Source organism: Olea europaea, chromosome 8 (assembly GCF_002742605.1).
Source record: "Olea europaea var. sylvestris chromosome 8, O_europaea_v1, whole genome shotgun sequence".
Lineage (NCBI taxonomy): Eukaryota > Viridiplantae > Streptophyta > Magnoliopsida > Lamiales > Oleaceae > Olea > Olea europaea.
The window spans coordinates 20806443-20827249 of NC_036244.1; the positions used below are offsets into that span (position 1 = coordinate 20806443).

The 20807-nt window shown below is 39.3% G+C and overlaps 4 protein-coding genes across 9 annotated transcripts in view; 1 reads left to right on the forward strand and 3 right to left on the reverse strand.

Annotated features, from left to right (window-relative positions):
• Positions 1-3097: 3097 nt before the first annotated feature.
• Positions 3098-3899, reverse strand: LOC111398432. Its single transcript, XM_023025330.1, has 2 exons — positions 3485-3899; positions 3098-3198 (listed from the first exon to the last, which is right to left on the reverse strand). The coding sequence occupies exons 1-2, from the start codon at positions 3897-3899 to the stop codon at positions 3098-3100; spliced, it is 516 nt and encodes a 171-aa protein (XP_022881098.1).
• Positions 3900-4217: 318 nt separating this feature from the next.
• On the reverse strand, positions 4218-6473 carry LOC111398433. Its single transcript, XM_023025331.1, has 5 exons — positions 6458-6473; positions 5677-6151; positions 5349-5565; positions 4905-5141; positions 4218-4733 (listed from the first exon to the last, which is right to left on the reverse strand). Exons 1-5 carry the CDS (start codon positions 6471-6473, stop codon positions 4218-4220), a joined length of 1461 nt encoding a protein of 486 aa, XP_022881099.1.
• Positions 6474-14286: 7813 nt separating this feature from the next.
• LOC111399161 (probable ascorbate-specific transmembrane electron transporter 1) lies at positions 14287-16789 on the forward strand. 3 transcript variants are annotated; one of them, XM_023026416.1, is made up of 5 exons: positions 14288-14507; positions 14856-14927; positions 15015-15063; positions 15961-16160; positions 16248-16789. In XM_023026416.1, exons 1-5 carry the CDS (start codon positions 14418-14420, stop codon positions 16494-16496), a joined length of 660 nt encoding a protein of 219 aa, XP_022882184.1. In that variant the 5' UTR covers positions 14288-14417; the 3' UTR covers positions 16497-16789. The 3 variants fall into 3 exon arrangements, with proteins under 3 accessions (XP_022882186.1, XP_022882184.1, XP_022882185.1); XM_023026418.1 differs by lacking the exon at positions 14856-14927 and having other exon boundaries at positions 14287-14579; XM_023026417.1 differs by lacking the exons at positions 14856-14927; positions 15015-15063 and adding an exon at positions 14667-14715 and having other exon boundaries at positions 14288-14579.
• A 2426-nt stretch (positions 16790-19215) lies between these two features.
• The window catches only part of LOC111399163 (glutathione synthetase, chloroplastic-like), an 11122-nt gene continuing 9530 nt past the window's right edge, over positions 19216-20807 (reverse strand). For 2 of the 4 annotated variants that reach the window (XR_002703592.1, XR_002703591.1), the window contains exon 3: positions 19614-19713. Coding sequence is in view for 2 of the 4 variants with exons in the window: in XM_023026422.1 (XP_022882190.1) it covers positions 19300-19438; positions 19527-19649 (262 nt within the window). In the remaining 2 variants the exon portion in view is untranslated. Of the gene's footprint in view, positions 19439-19526; positions 19714-20807 lie in introns of those variants that run through there. The other 2 variants (XM_023026422.1, XM_023026420.1) reach the window with 2 other exon arrangements.

The following is a 20807-nucleotide window of genomic DNA, read 5'->3' on the forward strand; positions in this document are numbered from 1 at the left end:
ATGTTGGATTGTTGCCAAAGAAGGTGATATTGTGGAGGTGAGATTTAAGACCTTTTCTCTCTTATTTGTGCTCTATTATTGATAAAAATTGTCATCATGGATCCATTTGTATGTCAATGTCATGCACAATGTGTATCATCCATAAGCTTGTCCCCTTACAATTAAATATATTATAGGAAAAGGACTATCTTATAGGTTTGATACGATGGCGTTTTATGAGAGTGTTGTTCGGGCAAATTTTACTTACGGCAGTCTCACCGGAGTCGAGGGATTCTCACAGGAAGAGCTCTTTTTATGGCTTCCGGTTAGGGACATTGTTATCGATGATCCGAAGTCCGGCCTAATTCTGTTTGATATTGGTGTTGCTCAAAAACAGCTTTCGCTGTCGTTGTTTGAAGATCTACCGGATTGTAATGCCAAGAGTAAGTGGATTTCATTCTTTTGGTATGAAAGGTCTGTTGGAATACCTTCCATTTTAGTGGATCTTGTTGCTGGTTTTTCCTTGTTCTTCATCAACCTTTCACAGCAAGATCTCCCAGTTTGTTGTAAAATTTTGAAACCAATTGACTATTTCACAGCAACATGTTTAAGACAGATTAGATTTCAATTTTACCTCTACTTTTTAGAATGTTCAGTTAGAAAATGAACATTAAATTGAGTTCGTTGCAGTTTGAATTAAACATTTTTGCAAAATTCAATCGTAAGTTAAATGACATTAAGGACTCGTTTTAACAAGACTTTTGAAAAGTTAAAAGTTACTTCTATGATTAAGAATATGTTTAGATAATTTTTTAAAAATATTTTGTTTTATTGAGAAGCAAAAGCAAAAATCCGAGCCCTAAATTCGATTTCCTCCTCATTTTTCCTCTCCTTTTATCTCAAGCAAGTAGAAACAAATTCCCCTTCCTAATCACGCCTCAATCCTACCCCACCTTCAAAAGTATTCTCAACCACGTTCTCTTCCTCTGCATCCTCTTTCTATCGTGCAAACACTCGCGATAGTTTGCATTTTCTTCTGATAATCATTGTCATTGTAACCTTGATCTAGATTTTGTAATTCTCTTGCTTTCTAGAACTGAATTTGATCAGTAATTACTTCAATTTTGCTTTTCCGTCTTTAGAAAACCATCGGAAAATCAGTAATGGCTTCAATTAACACTCACATTCAAATTCTCATTCTGTTCTTTTTTCTTCAGAAAACCATCGAAAACATTCTTGATTAAGTCTGTCACTTGTTCTTTTGATCTTTAGAGCTTCAACTTTGAACTGTTTTTCACCCAAAATGCAGAACCAAGTAAACCAACCTCCTTCAAGTCCATCTCTTTCCATTTCTCACACACAGACACGGACACGGACACGAACACGAACACGAACACGAACACGAACACGAACACAAACACTAGCTTCTTTTAAAGCACGACAGAAGAATTTTCCATGAAAGCCACAAACATTTACAAGGAGAACGAGAGCAAAAGAGGGTTGACAAGCACTAGCTCACCTCCACATGCACAAGTATAAATTGTATGTTATGAAATCTTATCTTCTCTTCATCAACTATGATCAACACATAATTAAATGCAACATGAGAAAGCCACATTTATCAACACAATTTGATTGCATGCCTGAGACAGTGAGACCATTAAGAACATATTCACAGATGAGATGGAAAAAGAAATTAATCAATTAATCAATTCTAGATTCACCCAAAAATCATTCACTGGTAACTGGTTCATAGTTGCAACTTGCAATTAATCAATCCATCATAATATTGGAAAAAGAAAACGCAAATTATCTTTTATATATACCAATTCGCGCCTGTTCACACTTCACACTCGCTTTCAGATAAAGAGAAAGATGAAAAGTACCTTCTTTAACTTTCAGACTTTCAGCAAAGCTTCGTAGAGGCTTCTCGTTCTTCTTTTTGAAATACTGTAAAAAAAAAAAAAAATAATAATAATAATAAATTCAGTAAATCATAAATTTTTCCAAAATAGAACGAGAAAACAAAAATAAATTGTAAAATTGTAAAATTTAGTAATTATAAAAGGGATGTATTTATTACAAGCTGACAGTGTAGCGGAGGGAAGGGGATTTTTGTGGCCTGTGGAGTGCGGTGTGCAGAGCGGACGGCGAACCTGCAGGCTGCGGAGGCGAGCAGCGAAGCCTTCGGTAGAAGCAGAAGCCAGAAGAAGAGCCAAGGCAGATTCGTGGTGGACTCATGTCACTCACCGAACTATGTCACTGTCACTGTGGAGAGGGGAGTGACGGTGGACTGACAGTCGCCCTTAAAAGTCGGAGGCGAGGCATTTGATATGAATTTTCACTTTTCAGATTTGGGAATTTTGTTAAATGGATTGGATTTGATTTGGATAAATGGATTGTTGGGTTGGGATTGGTTTAGTTATTAGATTGGGCATTTCATTTGGGCCAGCTGAACTAAAAAAAAAAAAAATTAGGGCCAAAATGAGGCCCCTTAAGATCTTGGGCCTGAGGTACAAGCCTTATTCACCTCAGCCCAGGATCGGGCCTGAAAGACTCTAGATGTAAAATTACATTCTGAATGGAGAATATAACCATTAGAATTACAAATAATAATGTATCTGTTGACCTCGAAAATTTGACCTTCCACGTGGCCAACCAATAGCCACTCCACGTATTCCTCTCTGCGCACAATCAACACACGGTTAGATGCACATGGCTAGAATCAGCGGGGGTGGTGGCGGCCGTATGCACTCCGACGATCAAGTTAGGCTCAGGGGATCGGAACAGTACCAAGGTTGTGTAAAATAGTGGGGAGGAGAATATATTTATTTGCTTGCTATGGAGTGTTAAGTAGTAAGAGTTTCATTATATTTGCCTCTTGCCAAGCTTTGGGTATTTATAGGTGAGGAAAACCGTTGGATGTAGGACACGTGTATACATTTGAACGGTATGAGGCATCTGCTCATAGGCGTCAGTCACCTGCGTCTATAAAGTGGGTGGGTAATTACTTCTCTCAAGTTGAGTTGACATAAAGTTGACATGTCACATCAACTAATCTCATAGAGACGTCAAATCACTTTAAACTTTAGGGGCAGAAAAGATCTTGACAAAGATCTTATTCTGAAATTGGCGGCGGATCCTCTGACCGAGGTCCCCGGAGTGCCTTTCGCCTCGGATTTAGCGACGAGGGTGCTTCTGTCAGTCCCGCAGGATTACCTATACCTCGTAGTGTGATAGTAGATCGTCACTATTGGTGTAGTCACTTCGGATAGTCCCGCAGGATTACGTATACCTCGTAGTGTGATAGCAGATCGTCACCATCGGTTAAGTCACTTCGGAACCACTTCGGATGAGCGTTCCACACCTCACATGATGTGGTGGTGGACTTTCCAAAGTAGTTCAGATAAGGGCGTAACAGTGGTCCCCCAAGTTCAGGTATGAATATTTATATCATGAGTGGACTGGTCTTCTCGATCAGGTATGTACGCCTCGGGATGGGGACCGTGATTCGTGAGAACTTGAGGGTCGATCTTCCTATGATACTTTGCCAAATTCTCCTGGGAGGTATCCCTCCTTTCTTCAAGGAGGTGTAGTTCGTTCACTTGGGCTTCGTCGTTACTGATCTCGTTGAAGTGTATTCGACGGTGCGATGGGACCCCGACCTCGATCGGGCTCATGGCCTCGGCTCCGTAGGTCATTGAGAATGATGTTTCTCTTGTTGCAGTTCGGCTTATGGTTCTGATGGCCCAGAGGACGTGGGGAAGCTTATCGACCCAAGCCCCCTTTGAGGTGTCAAGCTTTCTTTTTAGGGTATGCTTGATAGTTTTGTTTACTGCCTCAATTTGTTCATTTGCTTGCGGATGATGAGGCGTTGATAAATCCTTTTTTATCCCCAGTTCATCACACAATTCTTGCATTTTCTTGTTGTCGAACTGTTAAGGAGTGGGGAATATCGAACCTGCAAATGATATTCTTCTAGACGAATTTCTTAGTATTAGCCTCGGTGATCTTGGCAAGAGGTTCAGCCTCGACCCACTTGGTGAAGTAGTCAATGGCGACAATGGCGAAAGTCGCGCTTCTTCTTCCTTTTGGGAGCGGACCAATGAAGTCGATGCCCCACTTGGCGAATGGCCAGGGGTTGGTCACTACGGAGAGGCTCTAAGAAGGCTGCCTTTGAATATTTGAGAAGCGTTGGCACTTGTCACATTTCTGGACAAACTGACAAGCATTCCTTTTCAGGGTCGGCCATAAATAGCCTTGACGAAAAACCTTGTGTGCCAGGGCCGTTCCTCCGGAGTGATTTCCTCATGGATTTTCCTAAGTATATATGTGGCCTCTTCGCCTCTCACACATCGGAGAAGTAGTGAGGCGAAGCGTCTTTTGTACAGCATATCCTTTTGCAGGACGAAGTGCGCAGCCCTTCTTCTTAACTTCCTCGCCTCGCTTCTAGAAGCAGGTAGTGTTTGATTCTTTAGATAGGCGATGATGGGCGGCATCCATAATGGGGTGCTTTCTATCAATAGTACCTCTTCACCTCCGGAAATGGAGGGCTTCAATAAGTGTTCAATAGGGACGACCTTTAATAGCTCAGAATCTTTACTGGCGGCCAATTTTGAAAGGGCGTCTGCATGTTTATTCTCTGGGCGTGGGACTTGAATCAGTTCGAACCTTTTAAACTGAGGGACGAGGTCCAGAACCAATTTTAAGTATACAACCATGCTGCTGTTTTTTGCCGCAAAGCTTCCACTAACCTGATTCACTATCAGCTGAGAATCACTGCTGGCTAAGAGCTTTCTAACCTAAATTTCTCTTGCTAGTCTAAGGCTTGCTAGAAGGACTTCATATTCGGTAGAGTTGTTCAAGGCTTTAAAGCCGAACCTTACTGCGCAATTTAGCGCAGCCCTTCTTCTTAACTTCCTCACCTCGCTTCTAGAAGCAGGTTGTGTTTGATTCTTTAGATAGGTGATGATGGGCGGCATCCATAATGGGGTGCCTTCTATCCATAGTACCTCTTCACCTCCGGAAATCGAGGGCTTCGATAAGTGTTCAATAGGGACGACCTTTAATAGCTCAGAATCTTTACTGGCGGCCAATTTTGAAAGGGCGTCTGCATGTTTATTCTCTGGGCGTGGGACTTGAATCAGTTCGAACCTTTTAAACTAAGGGACGAGGTCCAGAACCAATTTCAAGTATACAACCATACTGCTGTTTTTTGCCGCAAAGCTTCCACTGACTTGATTCACTATCAGTTGAGAATCACTGCTGGCTAAGAGTCTTCTAACCTAAATTTCTCTTGCTAGTCTAAGGCTTGCTAGAAGGACTTCATATTCGGCAGAGTTGTTCAAGGCTTAAAAGCCGAACCTTACCGCGGAATTTAGCTTGTGACCCTCCGGGCTTTCCAAGATAATTCCTGCCCCAGAGCCCGCCTCTCTTGAGGATCCATCTACGAACAGTTTCCATGTTGGGGGCTCAACTGGTTCCATTATTGCCTCCATTTCCGGGGTTTTGGTAAATTCAACCACAAAATCTGCAAGGGCCTGACCCTTGATGGCATGTCGAGGTTGGGACAGTAGGTCGAACTTGCTGAGATCGATTGCCCATTTTAGCAGGCATCCTGATGCTTCTATTTTCTGCAGCACTTGCTTCAATGGAAAGTTGGTGAGAATTTCGATCAAGTGGGCCTAGAAGTATGACCTCAGTTTTCTTGAGGCTGTGATGAGGGCAAGCGCCAGTTTCTCCATGTCTGGGTAGCGTGTTTCAGTTGGGAGGAGTACTTTGCTGTCGTAGTATACTGGCAACTGGTGATCATTTTCTTCTCTGACTAGGATAGCGCTGACTGCCACGTCCGAAACCACCAAATACAGCAGCAGAGACTCTTCTGGTTGAGGTTTTGACAAAAAGGACGCCTCTCCGAGGTGCATTTTCAGCGCTTGGAAGGCTTCCTCGCACTCAGAAGTCCATTGGAACTTTTTTCCTTGCTTAAGCACGCTGAAGAAGGGTAAACTATTATCTGTAGCTTTGGAGATGAAGCGACTGAGTGCAGCTATCTGACCACTGAGGCTTTGGACCTCCTTCGACTTCTGAGGTGACCTCATCTCCAACAAGGCAACGATCTTTACTGGATTTGCTTCAATTTCTCTTTGGTCAACAATGTACCCCAAGAACTGACCTGAAGCCACCCCAAAGGTGCACTTGAAGGGATTCAACTTCATCTTATATTTTCTAAGTATCTGAAAGGTTTGGTCGAGGTGACTTACGTGTTCGCTTGCCTGGAGACTTTTGACTAGCATGTCGTTCACGTAGACCTCCATGGTTTTGCCAATGAGTTCAGCGAACATCATGTTGACCAGTCTCTGATATGTAGTCCCGACATTTTTCAATCCGAAAAGCATGACTTTGTAGCAGTAGAGTCCTCTGTCTGTAATGAATGATGTAGCTTCCTAATCAGGTCGAAACATGGGTATCTGATTGTAACCTGAATATGAATCCATGAAACTCAATAGTTCATGTCCAGCGGTAGAATCCACAAGTTGGTCTATCCTAGGAAGTGGGAAGTTGTATTTAGGGCATGCCTTATTCAAGTTGGTGAAGTCTATGCATACCCTCCACTTCCCGCTAGGCTTTTTCACCAGGATCGGGTTCGATATCCACTTCGAGTAGATAATTCCCTTATGAAACTACTGCGGCTAAGCTTGCCTGCTTCATCTTTGAGCACCTCGTACCTCTTTGGGTTGAGGGTACGTCTTTTCTGCCGATGAGGGGCATATGTGGAGTTGATGTTAAGATGGTGGCAACTGATCCTTGGATCTATTCCCACCATGTTTTCGTGCTTCCAAGCGAAGACATCCAAATTTCTTTTCAGAAAGCTTATCATTTCTTCTTTTGCTTCAGGGGACAGTGCTTTCCCTATTCGCAAGACCTGACTAGAGTCCTCTGGGTTGGCGGAGAAAATTTTGAGTTCTTCCATTGGGGTTGCATTTGGTTCAGAGTCAATTATTCGGGGATCTATCAAGAGGGTGTCCTTAGGGGTCTCTTCCATGTTGACGTCTTCCTCCTGTTCGGAGGTATACCCTTATTCAAGGGCGTCGAGCATTTCCACGTCTATACTGGCTTCATTGGCAACTTCAGCTATGATCACATTAATAGTTCGGGGCTCCGACTTTCACAGAGAGTTCAAGTAACATGCCCTGGAGCCCATCTGGTCGCCTCGGACCGTAGCAATCCCATGTTCAGTTGGAAATTTCATACACATGTAGTGGATGGATGTGACAGCCCAAAGATCTTTCAAAGCGGGTCTGTCCAATACTCCATAATAGGCAGATTTGTGGTCTACCACTAAGAATTCCATGAAGTGTTGGGCCACTAGGGGTGCCGAACCCATTTCGAAGGGTAGAGTGATCCGCCCTCGTGGAATGATGTTATCTCCAGTAAATCCGAATAGTGGGTCGGTCATGGGGATCAACCCATGTTTAATTTGCATTTGTCGAAGGTGGAGCCGAACAGTATGTTTAGCGAACTGCCATTATCGATGAGCATGCGATTGAGTCTGTTTCTGGCCACTATGACTCTCACAACCAATGCGTCACAATGGGGGTGGTGAACTCCTTGTGCATCTTCCTGGGAGAAGGTAATTTGGGCCATCCTGTTGGCCTCTTGGGACTCGTTGACAATGTAAGTGATTATCGGTGGGTCCTTTACTTTCCTTGTGTAATTTCTTTGGGCGTTCTTGGTGTTGCCACAGATGTGAGGTTCGATCTCCCTGATGACTTGGCTCCCAGAAAATGGGGCCTGATCTCTCTATCTGGACTGTCCTCGGTCCCTTGATTCTCTTCTCTGGGGTGATTGCTCTCTATGCCTTCTCTCTCCCCTGTTCAGAGAGGCGGATCTACGAGGATATTCGTTCCACCGGGAGGGATGTGGGTTACTTCGACCGGGGGTCGATTAGTGTCTCTGAACTCGCTGGTGTCATGCCCATAGAGTTGGTGGAAAATAAAAAACCTTGCCCCTTCCCAGGGCCTGTTTGACCGCTTCTTCTTCTTCTTCTTTTTATTATTATCAGTTCTTCCAAATGGCCCTGCTTCGCCAGGGAGATTCTCGTATGCCAGCACCGGGATTGCATTCAGCGTGGCAAAGGCCAGTGCCTGTCCGAAGGTAGGAGCTATTGTATGACTTGCTTGAGTCCATTGCTGAGTGACAATGTGTGCTGCGGGTCCTCGACCTACCTACCTCTGAGGCAAAGGGAGTCCCTGCGTTGCATGATTTCTGTGGTCAATCATCTCTTCACTAACGATCTCAACTCTCATCATTTCTGCTAGCTCGTCATAAGTGATGGGATTTTTGCTGCGCACATCCCTTCAGAACAAAGTGTTCATATTGAGGCCGCCTTTAAGAGCTGAAAGGGCTTCTTTGTCAGTGACCTGTTCGCAGTATGTGATTTTGTCTGTAAATCTGGCGAGATAGCTTTTCAGCGTCTCTCCAGGGACCTGCCTCTTATCTTGCAGGCGTTGCATTAGGGCCTCTCATTCCCTGCGTGAGAGGTATTGGTTCAAGAATTCCTTCTTCAAATCTGGCCAACTCCTAATGCTCAGGGGAGGAAGTCTGCTATACCACACTTCAGCAGTTCCGCCCCAAGGTTAAGTGGAAGGCTTTGCATTTCAAAGTAGGCGATGCTCTTCTGAGTCTCATCTGTGTCATGTACTTGGTGAGGTACTTCTCCGGGTCCCCCTTTCCTTCATACTTGGGGATCTTGGGGGCATGAAGTTCGCCGGCATTGGGAAGCTTCGGATCTCCCTTGAGAAAGGGAGGTTATCATCATCATCATCGATTTCATAAGATCGGCAAGGCCCATCTGACCCTTCATCATCTTGAATATCCTGGGGAGGTGGAGGTGCTTCTCTTTAGCTCCCCCAATCGACTAGGTTCCTTCTATCCCTCATATTTCTAGGAGGAGGAGGTGCTTGTTTTTGCTCCTGGTTTTGCTGAATTGATCTTTGCACTGAGCGAACCCTATTGCTAGGGTCCTGCCCTATTCGGTCGAAGGCGCTTATTGACCTTTGTTCCTCATATTCTTGAGGAAAATCGTCCCCTAGCTGTGGTTCTGCTGGCTGGCTCCCTTGCACATAGGATGTGGCTTCCGCGTCCACTTCTCTTTCGAGGGGACGTTCTCTGTGCTGGCTCATATAGACTCGGGAACGAGATACAGGGGCTTCCTGCACTGGATAAGATCCTTGGGGCATTTGAGAGCCCTGGTGACCTCTTGCTTGCATGAGAAGTTCATGCATCGCCATATTCTGAGCTGCGATGTTTCTCATTCCCGCAGCTATTTGAGCTATTCTTTCAGTGAGCATGGCTGTTCTTTCTCCTCGACGACGTCGGTGATGGGGTCTCTGGTGAGTGACATTGTTATAGAGCACCTCTTCTTCAGAGGCCTCTCTCATGGGGTTGTCGTCTTCATGGCTAGAACTCATTCTATCTCCTTTTTCAAGGGTGATGAGAATTTGGGTTGTAACTCGACTTTGTTCTTTTTCAAGAAAGTGCCATTTTTAGGGTAACTTGCTAGTTTTCCGGAGGAGAATGCAGAACTTTGAATCGGAAGTTTCCCACAGACGGCGCCAATCTGTTGACCTCGAAAATTGGACCCTCCACGTGGCCAACCGATAGCCATTCTACATATTCCTCCCTGCGCACAATCAACACACTGTCAGATGTACACGGCTAGAACCAGCGGGGGTGGCGGCGGTCCTATACACTCCGACGGTCAAGTTAGGTTCAGGGGATCGGAACAGTACCAAGGTTGTGCAAAATAGTGGGGAGGAGAATATATTTATTTGCTTATTATGGAGTGCTAAGTAGTAAGAGTTTCATTATCTTTGCCTCTTGCCAAGCCTTGGGTATTTATAGGTGAGGAGAACCGTTGGATATGGGACACGTGTATACATCTGAACGGTATGAGGTGTTTGCTCATAGGCTTCAGTCAACCGCGTCTATAGAGTGGACGGGTAATTACTTCTCCCGAGTTGAGTTGACATAAAGTTGATATGTCACATCAACTAATCTCATAGAGACGTCAAATCACTTTAAACCTTAGGGGTAGAAAAGATCTTATTCTGAAATTGACGGCGGATCCTCTGACCGAGGTCCCTGGAGTGCATTTCGCCTTGGATTCAGGGGCGAGGGCGCTTCGGTCAGTCTCGCAGGATTATTTATGTCTCATAGTGTGATAGCAGATCGTCATCATTGGTGAAGTCACTTCGGAACCAATTCGGATAGTTCCGCAGGATTACCTATGCCTCGTAGTGTGATAGCAGATCGTTACCATAGGTGAAGTCACTTCGCAACCACTTCGGATGAGTGTTCCACACCTTGCATGATGTGGTGATGAACTTTTCGAAGTGGTTCAGATAGGGGCGTACAAGTCATTAGAAGCATATACTAGAAAATGCCTATTGCCTAAACTTGCTTTACAAATCGATGATAGCTTCAATTTCTTTCTTTTCATAATATGGACCAACCAAGTCGGTCATTTTTAACTTCCTGAATTGGGAGCAACGGTAGTCCAACTCCAAGGCGACTAACGAGAGAGGCAAACGGACCTTGCAATTCATTTTTAGGGTTTAGAAACGATTTAAGACTTCAAGTTTTACAATTACTTTTTATTTTTTTTCATTTTTTATTTTATTGATAGGTTGGATTAGGTTAGTAGGATTGGATTGGATAGCGTTGGACGGGTTTTTATTTTGTAATTCGTAACCTGTTTAAGTTAATAAGTTCAGCAAAAATATATTCCAGCCCTATAAATTGATTAAAAAAATTATTAAAAAATTAATTGAGATATATCTGAGTAGCCATGGTTTCGGTTCTAAAATAAAAAGAACTGTTTCGGAACCGATCAATTATCGATTCTTATTATTATATTTTTTCGGACGTTGATTTCAATTAAAATGTCCATCCTTTACAAACATGCTATTACAAATAATTTTCCAAAAATGTAAAACATAGTTGCATCAAACGCACGCTGATTATCTCTTGATTCAACATACTTCCACTATAGTGTTCGAGTAGATACTATATTACTCTCTCTCGAACCATAGTAATTCTATTTCTTAGCCTCAGTTTGGATTTATTTTTTAAAAATCAGATTTTTAGTATATTTTAATAAAAGTTGATAAAACATAACATTGAAAAGTTAATAAAAATTGTAGATCCCAACAAATATACAGTTAAAAATATATTTAATGAAAAATGAATTTTAAAAATAAAGATCAAACATTGGCTCAAACACATACGTGAACGTGACATCATTATTTGCTCATTTTCCAAGCGTCTGTTCCGCCCCATTATTTTCACATTTCCCATTCCCATTTTCATAATTTGCAGTCCCCACATCTGAGATTGTTGCATCATTCTGACCAAGACGCTACCATTTTTTAAAGGTTGAATCCCAACTTTGAGGTTCTCCACCGCCCCGTCCCTAAAATTTTGTGAGGGAGGTAAATAGGGGGATGTATCCCAACAGGTTAGGGAACAAAAACTGTCTGTACATTGCGCCTACAAAGAGTCCAATTTCATATCTCAGGAATCGAACCCCCACACTGCGGCTGTCAGCAAGGCGTGAGATAACCTCACTTCTGTCATTTGCACCACTGGACTATGCCTTGAGGGGCAAGACGCTACCATTGTTTGACTTCAAAGTGTTCCACGTATAACTCACCTTATTTTTCAAAATTGCCGTTGACATGTTATTTCATGTAATGGTGTCATAGACATGGGTAGGTGAGTTTCCAACTATCTAATAAAGGCAAGGCAACAACCGCGCTAGGCTTACATGTCCCTGTTTCATAAGGACCTATCAGGCCACACACATACGTAGGAGGGCCCATGTAATTTTTTTTTCTAAATGCATGTGGGGCCCTGCACAATTAGGGGCCTTGTAAAACACCCGTGAGAATGCCCCTATACACTGGACATTTTCGACAAGGAAAATAACACATTAACAAACAAATTATGACAGATTTTTTGACAGAAAAGTGTGTGACATTTTATGATTGGATGGAAAATGTGATTGTGTTTTTAAAAAATTCAATAATAAAATATCACGTGACATTATACCAATCATTACATCACTATAAAAAATTAATTAGAAGGAGCTCCAAGCGGGGGCCCAAGTTTTGAAATTGAGCTAGTGTTAATTAGATAGTTCGTACAAGATCTCGAGACTACTAGCTCCTTATAGTCAAAAGTGAAAAATTTGATTGCCCCCTCAATTTTCATAATCTTTAATAATTTTTAGACTAGAATTATCCAACTATCATCCAAATTTATTGAAAATGACAATGCTAAACACAAGAGGGTGAAACGTGTGAAAATATAATAAGATAACTCTAAATTATTGTCCAATATTTTATTTTTATCTATTCTAGGCTCATTTGGCACCATATTAACCTGCCATTACTGTACAATAAGAGACACATTATTGAAAAAGACAACAATTCCAACCACTTTTAATTAGCCCCCAACACTTGGAGTGGAGTTTTTTGTTCCAAATTTGCTTCGTCACTCTCATAATAAACTAAAATATTTTGTTCATTCTTACAATCAGATGTTTAATCACACATTTTAAACGAATTCACCTTTAATAAGTGATTAAATCGATTTCTAATTCTTGTGTGCATAATTGATTATTATTATTATTATTATTTGATCGTTCAATGGAAACGTAGAAGGTTGTAACATGTGAAATATAATCTAAATAAATGTCCAATATTGTTTATTCAATTTTCAAACTTTATTAGAAAAGTAATAAGTCAAAAATCTAATCCCTACAAAATTAAACGCCTTTCATTTGGCGTCAATGTGCATTAAGCAACGCAATTAAGTCCCAACCACTTTTAATTAACCCTAAACACTTGTAATTAAGATCGATTGACCGACCAACCGTTGACATCCATATATAGTGTACATGTTATGCATTGTTTGGATGCTTTTTCCATGCTTATTTAAACGAATTTCAATTCTTACAATCACCGAAAAAAGTTGAGTAAATTTGAATATATATATTTTTTAAAACATATTACCATAGTTTAAAGTGCTATGGTTTTATCAACACGATCTTAATTATCGTTATCAAATTTATTTAGCTGCTGATTGACAAAGTTTTTTAAAATTATAAGTTGGTGGATCCAATGAAATGTGTTGTTTACAAGTTGATAAAAGTTGTGATTTAAAAGTGAAGTTTGATTAGCTTAAATTTGGAAAAAAAAATAATAATAATAATAATAATTACCAAACAAGAGCTAATCATTGTGATCAAATCAAGACCACAAGTTTCATTGTTTCTATCTCAATCACGACCACAAGTTTCATTGTATCTATCTAAATATTTTGTCGTGAAATAAATCAAGACCACAAGATTCATTGCATCTATCTCACTCTTTTGTCATTTTTGAAAATGATTTTTTCTTGTTCTAGCTACAAGAAAGAGGCTTTGTAAAAACATGGAAAGAAAAATTATAAAAATTACTAATTTTAAAATCCAATTTACTTGGAGAATTTTTTATTTTTTATTTTTTTATTTTTTCTTCTAGTGATCCATGTAAAATATTTATTAAGAAAAAGACATAATTGGTTAAAAAAGAGCAATTTGAATTTTATTGTAAGACATATGTTATCCCCATACTAGAGTTGAATGAAGTGGAACCAAAACCACCATTGTAATTTATAAAAAGTTAATCATAATATTTGGTAAGCCGGCTAGACTCAAGTCTTCAACAATTTCAAAACTGTTGGTCACTAAACTTTCAAAACGTACCACTTTAGTCATCGGAAGTTTTATTTTAGCACATGATCAACAATTTAATAGAAAAAGTTTATTTGAATGTTAATTGACCCCAGGTCACTCACGTGAACTTGGGGATGGATTACAATAGGTGTCGTGAAGTCATCGTTTAATCATATTTAAAAAGTTAGACAGTTTTACTCTTTCAATCTAATTTCACATGACCATTTAGTGTTCAAATAAACATTTTTCGTTAGCTCAAACTTTGGGTAAGAGTGCGACAAATAGTTGGTTTATTATATGCTCGTCATGTCTTTATAGATAGCCTTGAACCGTGTTGAAGAGAATTTGACTCCACGAAAAATTGAACAAAAACCAGTCGAATTGGCCTATTTGTTATGCATGCCAATTGAAGTCTTTTGAGAAGTGGATATACGAATGTTGAGGACACGGATGCGACATTTTCAAAACGTTGGAGACCTTAGATGTAATTTAACCATATTTTATAACGCATACAAAAAAAGCCTCTTTGTGCATTTGGCTTCGTTTAACACACTTCTGGAAATTGAAACAGCTCTTCTTGTTTCAGTACCTTTTATATATATTAATTTTCCTTCTGCAGCTTCTCATAAATAGGAGTGTTACAATTTGTTGATTAAAAATGGCACCAAAAAGAAGTTATAACTATGGAATGTCATCATTTCCAGTGAGTATGTTTGCTCATTTGTTGGCTATAGCAATAACCACTTTGGTGCTGGTTTGGCTTCTTCACTTCCGCGAAGGCCTCGCTTTCAAATCAGCTAACAAACCGAAGATTTTCAATGTAAATTTACAAATATTTACACTGATATGTAATTAATTTGCGTGTGTAGTTCATTATCAATCTTCAATTGTTTGCTGCATGCTGCAGGTGCATCCACTGCTAATGGTGATAGGTTTCGTCTTGATTTCGGGACAAGGTAACGAAATTTTATGACAGTTTCAGATTTATTTGTATTTCTTTGTCACGTTGAAAATCTTTTTGGGTTCTTTATGGAAACTATATATGCCAAGCTGGTCTGATGTGAAGATTGAGCTGGCTATAGCAATAACCACTTTGGTGCTGGTTTGGCTTCTTCACTTCCGCGAAGGCCTCGCTTTCAAATCAGCTAACAAACCGAAGATTTTCAATGTAAATTTACAAATATTTACACTGATATGTAATTAATTTGCGTGTGTAGTTCATTATCAATCTTCAATTGTTTGCTGCATGCTGCAGGTGCATCCACTGCTAATGGTGATAGGTTTCGTCTTGATTTCGGGACAAGGTAACGAAATTTTATGACAGTTTCAGATTTATTTGTATTTCTTTGTCACGTTGAAAATCTTTTTGGGTTCTTTATGGAAACTATATATGCCAAGCTGGTCTGATGTGAAGATTGAGCAAGTCCCTTGGACCGGGACAAGCTTGGCTTGGCTTGGCCGAGGAGAGGTGGTCCTCGACATACATAACTGGCCTAGCCGAACGATGTTAATCGTCTCGAGCCCCGGTTTGGTGCCATTTTTTCTGAAAATCATTACTTGAATAGTGAATTTTTTGATTATATGTTGTTAAACTGTAGAAAATGGTTTGGGATTTACATGTAAAATATTTAATTGTGTGAATATGCAATTGAAAATAAGTACGTAAAAAAAAAAAAAAATAGGAATTTTGAAATAATGGGAGACAAACAGGGGCCAAGTAGAACCTATGTGGCGACTTTGTATATTTTGTGTAATTCCCTAGTATTTGCTTTGTTGGGTGCACTTGAGGTTTTAGGTGTAGAGATTCAGCGTAACTGTAACAATTTTTGCAATAAGTTCTTGTAGTGGTGTTACTATTATTCTTTTTTTCTATTCTTGTTGGTATTTTTAAAGCAGAATCACGGAGTGAGTTTAGAAATAGTCCCAAATTCTCAAAACTCTGTGTCGAATTAGTAATGAGCATATGTTAAAGATGCAAGGACACATGACATGGAGACGTGAAATGCAATTTTTTACATTAGAATCATAGGATATTGGACACTAAACCGAAGTGTCCCTACGATAATCTCTGAGTATTGAAAAATCCAAAATAGAAGATAGCCGGTAGCTCGTCCGACTCAGGTCTTGGACTGTCCGATATGTCGGCAAGTTATAGACTTTCTCTAAAATCCAAAGCCAGTCTGATATTGGATTATTCACAGCTATAATGGCATACAAGACAGTTCGAGCAAGAAGAAATATTCAGAAAATATTTCACTTGATTCTGCATTTTATTGCTTTGGCTGCTGGCATTGTGGGCATATATGCAGTTTTTAAGTATCACCACGAGTCTGGACTTCCTGATGTATATACTTTACATTCCTGGCTTGGAATCTCTACCATCTCCCTTTTTGGTTTGCAGGTAATTGCTAATAACTCCTACTTATTTCTCATTGACATTATTATTTGTAACAATTTCATGCCAAAATCTTTAAAATTGTATTGTCAGTGGATTTTCTCCTTCATTTCCTTGTGGTTTCCTGGTGCAAAACCATCAGCAAGGGATAGGCTTATTCCATGGCATGCCCTCTTTGGTGCGGTTATATTCTTCATGGCAATTTTGAGTGCTGAGACTGGTTTGGTCGAACGATTCATTTTCCTAAGCTTGAGACGGAGTCAAGAAGCGCTCATAGTCAACTTTACTGGTCTATTGATACTCCTATTTGCAATATCCGTCGGTTTCACTCTTCTTCTTTAGCGTCCTTATTAAGGTATCACATATCCATGTTAAGTCGCTTGTGAACGTCAACCTAGCTAGCTTAGTTCCATGTTGAAGAGGATTGTTAATGTTAGTAAAATACTCGTGTAAAGTAGTAGTATATTTTAAGTGTTGAGACTGGTTCGGTCGAAAGATTCATAGATTGAGAAGAGCCCATTACTACTCAACTTTGTTCACCTATTGGTACTCCTAGTTGCTATTTCCGTTGTTTTAGGGGGTGTTTGATAGACATTTTTTATGTAAAAATGTATTTTAGAATAGTAAATTGATGTGAAATGTGTGGTTGAAAAATAAGAAAAAGTTTTTGATTTACGTGTAATATTATTTTAATAAAAAATGTGTTGTTGAAAAGAAGAGAGAGAAAAATACATTTTGAAAAAAATTGCTACCAAATGGGGCCTAAATCTCTTCTTCTTCATCGTGCTTAGATATACCGATTCGATCCGAGCTCTCTTATTGAATTGCTCATTCAATGAGCATTCTCAATATTATGCCTTGAAGAGGACTCGACCCCCAGCCCCTTCTCATCAATGGACTCCCGACGTATACGAAGGAGGGCGGTTCGTTCAAAAAACTAAACAAGAGAAAAGAAAATGAATTAAATGACCAAAAAAAAAAAGGAAGTGCTTTCAGAATGCATTTTCCTAGAACAAGACATCATGTAAGAAGTGTGGCTTACATTAGTGTTTAAACTTGAAAGTAGTGTACTGTCTTTTCGACATGTAGTTGCTCCATTAGCTCAAATTATGCAATTGAATCCTACTTGTAAAATTATTCTTTCATGAACTCAAATCCAGCTAACATTCTACTTCCAAAACCATATCAGAAACCTGTAGACTCTATCCTCAGTACTATCTGAATCTATCCATATCAATCTCATACACACGCATATAAACAGTTCGTGGACAATACAAGAATGGAGAACATTTCTGATTTCTACAACAAATGAAGTTAAATTCTTTCCAACAATAATAAGCACTGCGTTCAACTTAAATATCATCTCTGCTCAAAACTTACAATAAGAATAACATGAAAGATTTTCTCATAAAATAAATTCAAAAGCATTTGTATGCCTTAATATATAGTCAAGTTGAATGCTCGGAAAACTGGCCCCATGGCCAAACCTAATAGCTTAAAGGGAAGAGACAGGATGATTTCTTATCATCTAGCTGTGTCCTTTTCTTTTTGTTTTTGTTTCTAGTTGCATGTCGTGTGTTTACTGGAACAGATGGAAAGAACAAAAAGTGTAGTCTGACATTAAAAAGTAAAAATACAAGTAAAAGTTACTTTTGCATAACCAAGGGCGGCTAATTTTGGCCCTCCCCAATTTCTGTCGAGAACGACTGCAGGGAAAAGGAAAACATAGAATATACAAATTGGGGTTTGGCGCTTCGGGACAACTTCCTGGGACAGCTGCTAAAGAAATAATACGACCATCGTATAACACAAATTATTAGCTTGTGCAATTAAAGATGAATTGTTGGCAATATAAGATATCAAGGGTATGATAATGGAGCTAACATGAACATGAGATATAAAGTTGTACAAAAAAGGTTACTTGAAATAAATCTTAGAGATTTCTATACGCCATTTGGTTGTCATAGCTTGAATCTAGCATTATGTGACATGGCAAATTGTTATTCTAAAGCTATGTTATTCTTTGGAGTGATACAACGTATCTATACAGTGTTCTCTTCTTCTCCCAAACGATGAAAATTTTTTAAAGATAAGGTTGAAGGTCTAACACTTAAGCCATTGTCACAAACACGCTGGGAAAGTTATGTGGAAAGTGTCAAGCCTATAAAAGAGCAATCTGTACAAATAAGAGACGCTTTACTTGACTTGGCAAACATTGTTAAAGATCCTAAAACAAAAAGTGAAGCTGAGTCTTAGTAATATATGAACTTGAAAATTTTGAGTTTTTACTTGGTATGGTCATTTGGTAGAAGTTGTTGCATGCTTTCAATACTGTGAATAAATTTTTTCAAACCGAAAATATGGATATTGATGAGGCCATCAAGCTTTTAGAAGCACTTATTTTGTTTCTCGAAAATTATAGAGAATCTGGATTTGCCAGTGCCCTGGATGAAGTTAAAAAAATAGCAGTTGAAATGGGAATTAAAGCTGTTTTTCGAGAGAAACGTAATATTCGAAGAAAGATGTAGTTTGATGAAAGTGGTAGTGAAGAGGTAATACAATCAGTTGAAGAATCTTTTCGAGTTGATTATTTTCTCTTTATAATTGACCAAGCTCGATCTTCACTTCAAACTCGGTTTGATCAATTTAAACATTATGAAGAGACATTTGGATTTTTGCTTAATTTAGAGAGTTTAAGGAGTATGCATGTTGACAGTTTGTTAAAATCTTGAGCAGTATTTGAGCCATAATGGACATTCTGACATTATTGGTGATGACTTATGTACGGAGTTGTTGAAGTGCTATTTACCTGGAGAAATAAAAGGAGCAATTGATGTACTAAATTACTTGAAGAAAATGAATGGTTGTTTTCCGAATGCTCGCATTGCTTACAAGATTTTGCTTACTAGACCAGTTACAGTTGCATCAGCAGAAAGAACTTTCTCCAAATTGAAATTGACCAAAACTTATCTTCGATCAACCATGTCACAGCAAAGATTGAATGGATTGGCTATGTTGTCCATTGAAAAAGAAATGGTTGAACAACTCGATTATACAAAATTAATTGATATTTTTGCCTCAAAAACTGGAAGACGAGTTGCATTTAAGTGATGTTTAGAACATTTTCTTATACATCTTTGTCTTGCTATTCATAAATGAAAAAATGTACAATGAGAGGCATTTTACATGACTCAAAAGGGTATCTTTCCTTCAACGTTTTACAAAGCCATTGTTGATCAGACATATTTCGTTCTTCAGTTTGTACAACAACAATAACCACTGCCCTGCGTTGGATGTTTTAAGTTCATAACAAATTCAATGTGCTAACAGTAGCAGATTCAGAATTAATACAATTCATTAACTAAATCGAACCTCGGGTTATTATATTCACTCCACGCTTTAGACAATGCTTCAGCAAACTGAGTAACAGCACTGTTTTGTGGAATCCTTTCAGGATTTAGTGCAAGGTATTGTTTGTATTGATGAAGTAAGCTCCTGAAAAATGAAGCTATCAATCCTTCACAACCATAATTTTAATCGCCAACTTCTTTTGGGAATGCTGGAGCAAAGAACGAAAATCACATACAGTAATTATAACTATATTTAACAGTGCAATATCTCGAAAATCTTCAAAAATTGCAAGAACACCTCAAGGGACTTGGAAAGTTCAATTTTTCAGAATGTAATCAAAAGGAATTTGGCAATAGGTATTTATCACTCAATGCCAAAAAATTTCAGTCATTTGTTCATGATGTATATGTAAGTATTATGCCCTAGGTCCAATCGACTTTGGACATAAATACTTTTATATATAATTAATGCAATTAAATGGCAGATCTATTATATTAATTAATAGACAATTAAATAAATAATAGAGTCCGTAGATTCAAATATTTGTAATTTATTAATCACAAGGAGTTGTGATTGTGAGATACAAATTACATCTGATTGAATCTTAAATCATCCGTGGTCGTAAGTAATAACGAGATACGGATATCGTTATTACGGATAGACCATCACGTGTGGCATTTCTTACTTGTGAAGTAAGTGGCTGATCTCACAAGTTAAAGTGTGGTGACACTTAAATGAACACGTGGATGTTTGTTATAGAACAAAACATTGGAGACCCGTCGAGAGATTCCACATGGATAACTATCTGAGTGTCGGTGGTTAATCTCTAACGTTCGGTAGTGAAATTGGTCCTTTGACTTGAGGTCGTCATGGTACCTTATATGAGGACAGTCATACTTTGGCGGTGTTGGATGTTGCTCTGAAAAGGGCCGCTAATACGACATCGTTCGGGTACGTCAAGAATCGTATGAAGGTTGTGATTGATCAATAAAGGATTCGTCACTCTTAGATAGTAGGAGATTATGATCTGCGTTTCATTCAATTAAGTCAATGATGAAATCCTTGGCCAAGGTGTACTCATAAGTCGAAAAGGAGTTTTCGATTTATATTGACTTAATAGTGGAGTGAAAGATATGATCGATGATCGAGATTGACACAATTCCATATCTCGTAATTGATCGGATCATATTGACGAAGGGATTATAGTTTCACGGTAAACGAACGAATTTGGTTTTGTCATACCACGTAACATTTCCCCTCACATGTATTGCCCTGACACATTGCTAGATATCAATCAGGGAC

Coding starts and splice junctions, on each gene's coding strand:
- LOC111398432 (XM_023025330.1), bottom strand. CDS start 3,899: ATGCAAGAATTGTGTGATGAACTGGGGATAAAAAAGGATTTATCAACG. Junction 3,199..3,484: donor TCAAGTTCTCACGAATCACG/GTCCCCATCCCG, acceptor TACGAGGTATAG/GTAATCCTGCGGGACTGACA.
- LOC111398433 (XM_023025331.1), bottom strand. Junction 5,142..5,348: donor GTCACAAGCTAAATTCCGCG/GTAAGGTTCGGC, acceptor CTCGTCCCTTAG/TTTAAAAGGTTCGAACTGAT. Junction 4,734..4,904: donor AACCTGCTTCTAGAAGCGAG/GTGAGGAAGTTA, acceptor ATAGTGAATCAG/GTTAGTGGAAGCTTTGCGGC.
- LOC111399161 (XM_023026418.1), top strand. CDS start 14,418: ATGGCACCAAAAAGAAGTTATAACTATGGAATGTCATCATTTCCAGTG. Junction 14,580..15,014: donor ACAAACCGAAGATTTTCAAT/GTAAATTTACAA, acceptor TGCATGCTGCAG/GTGCATCCACTGCTAATGGT. Junction 16,161..16,247: donor TCTCCCTTTTTGGTTTGCAG/GTAATTGCTAAT, acceptor TTGTATTGTCAG/TGGATTTTCTCCTTCATTTC.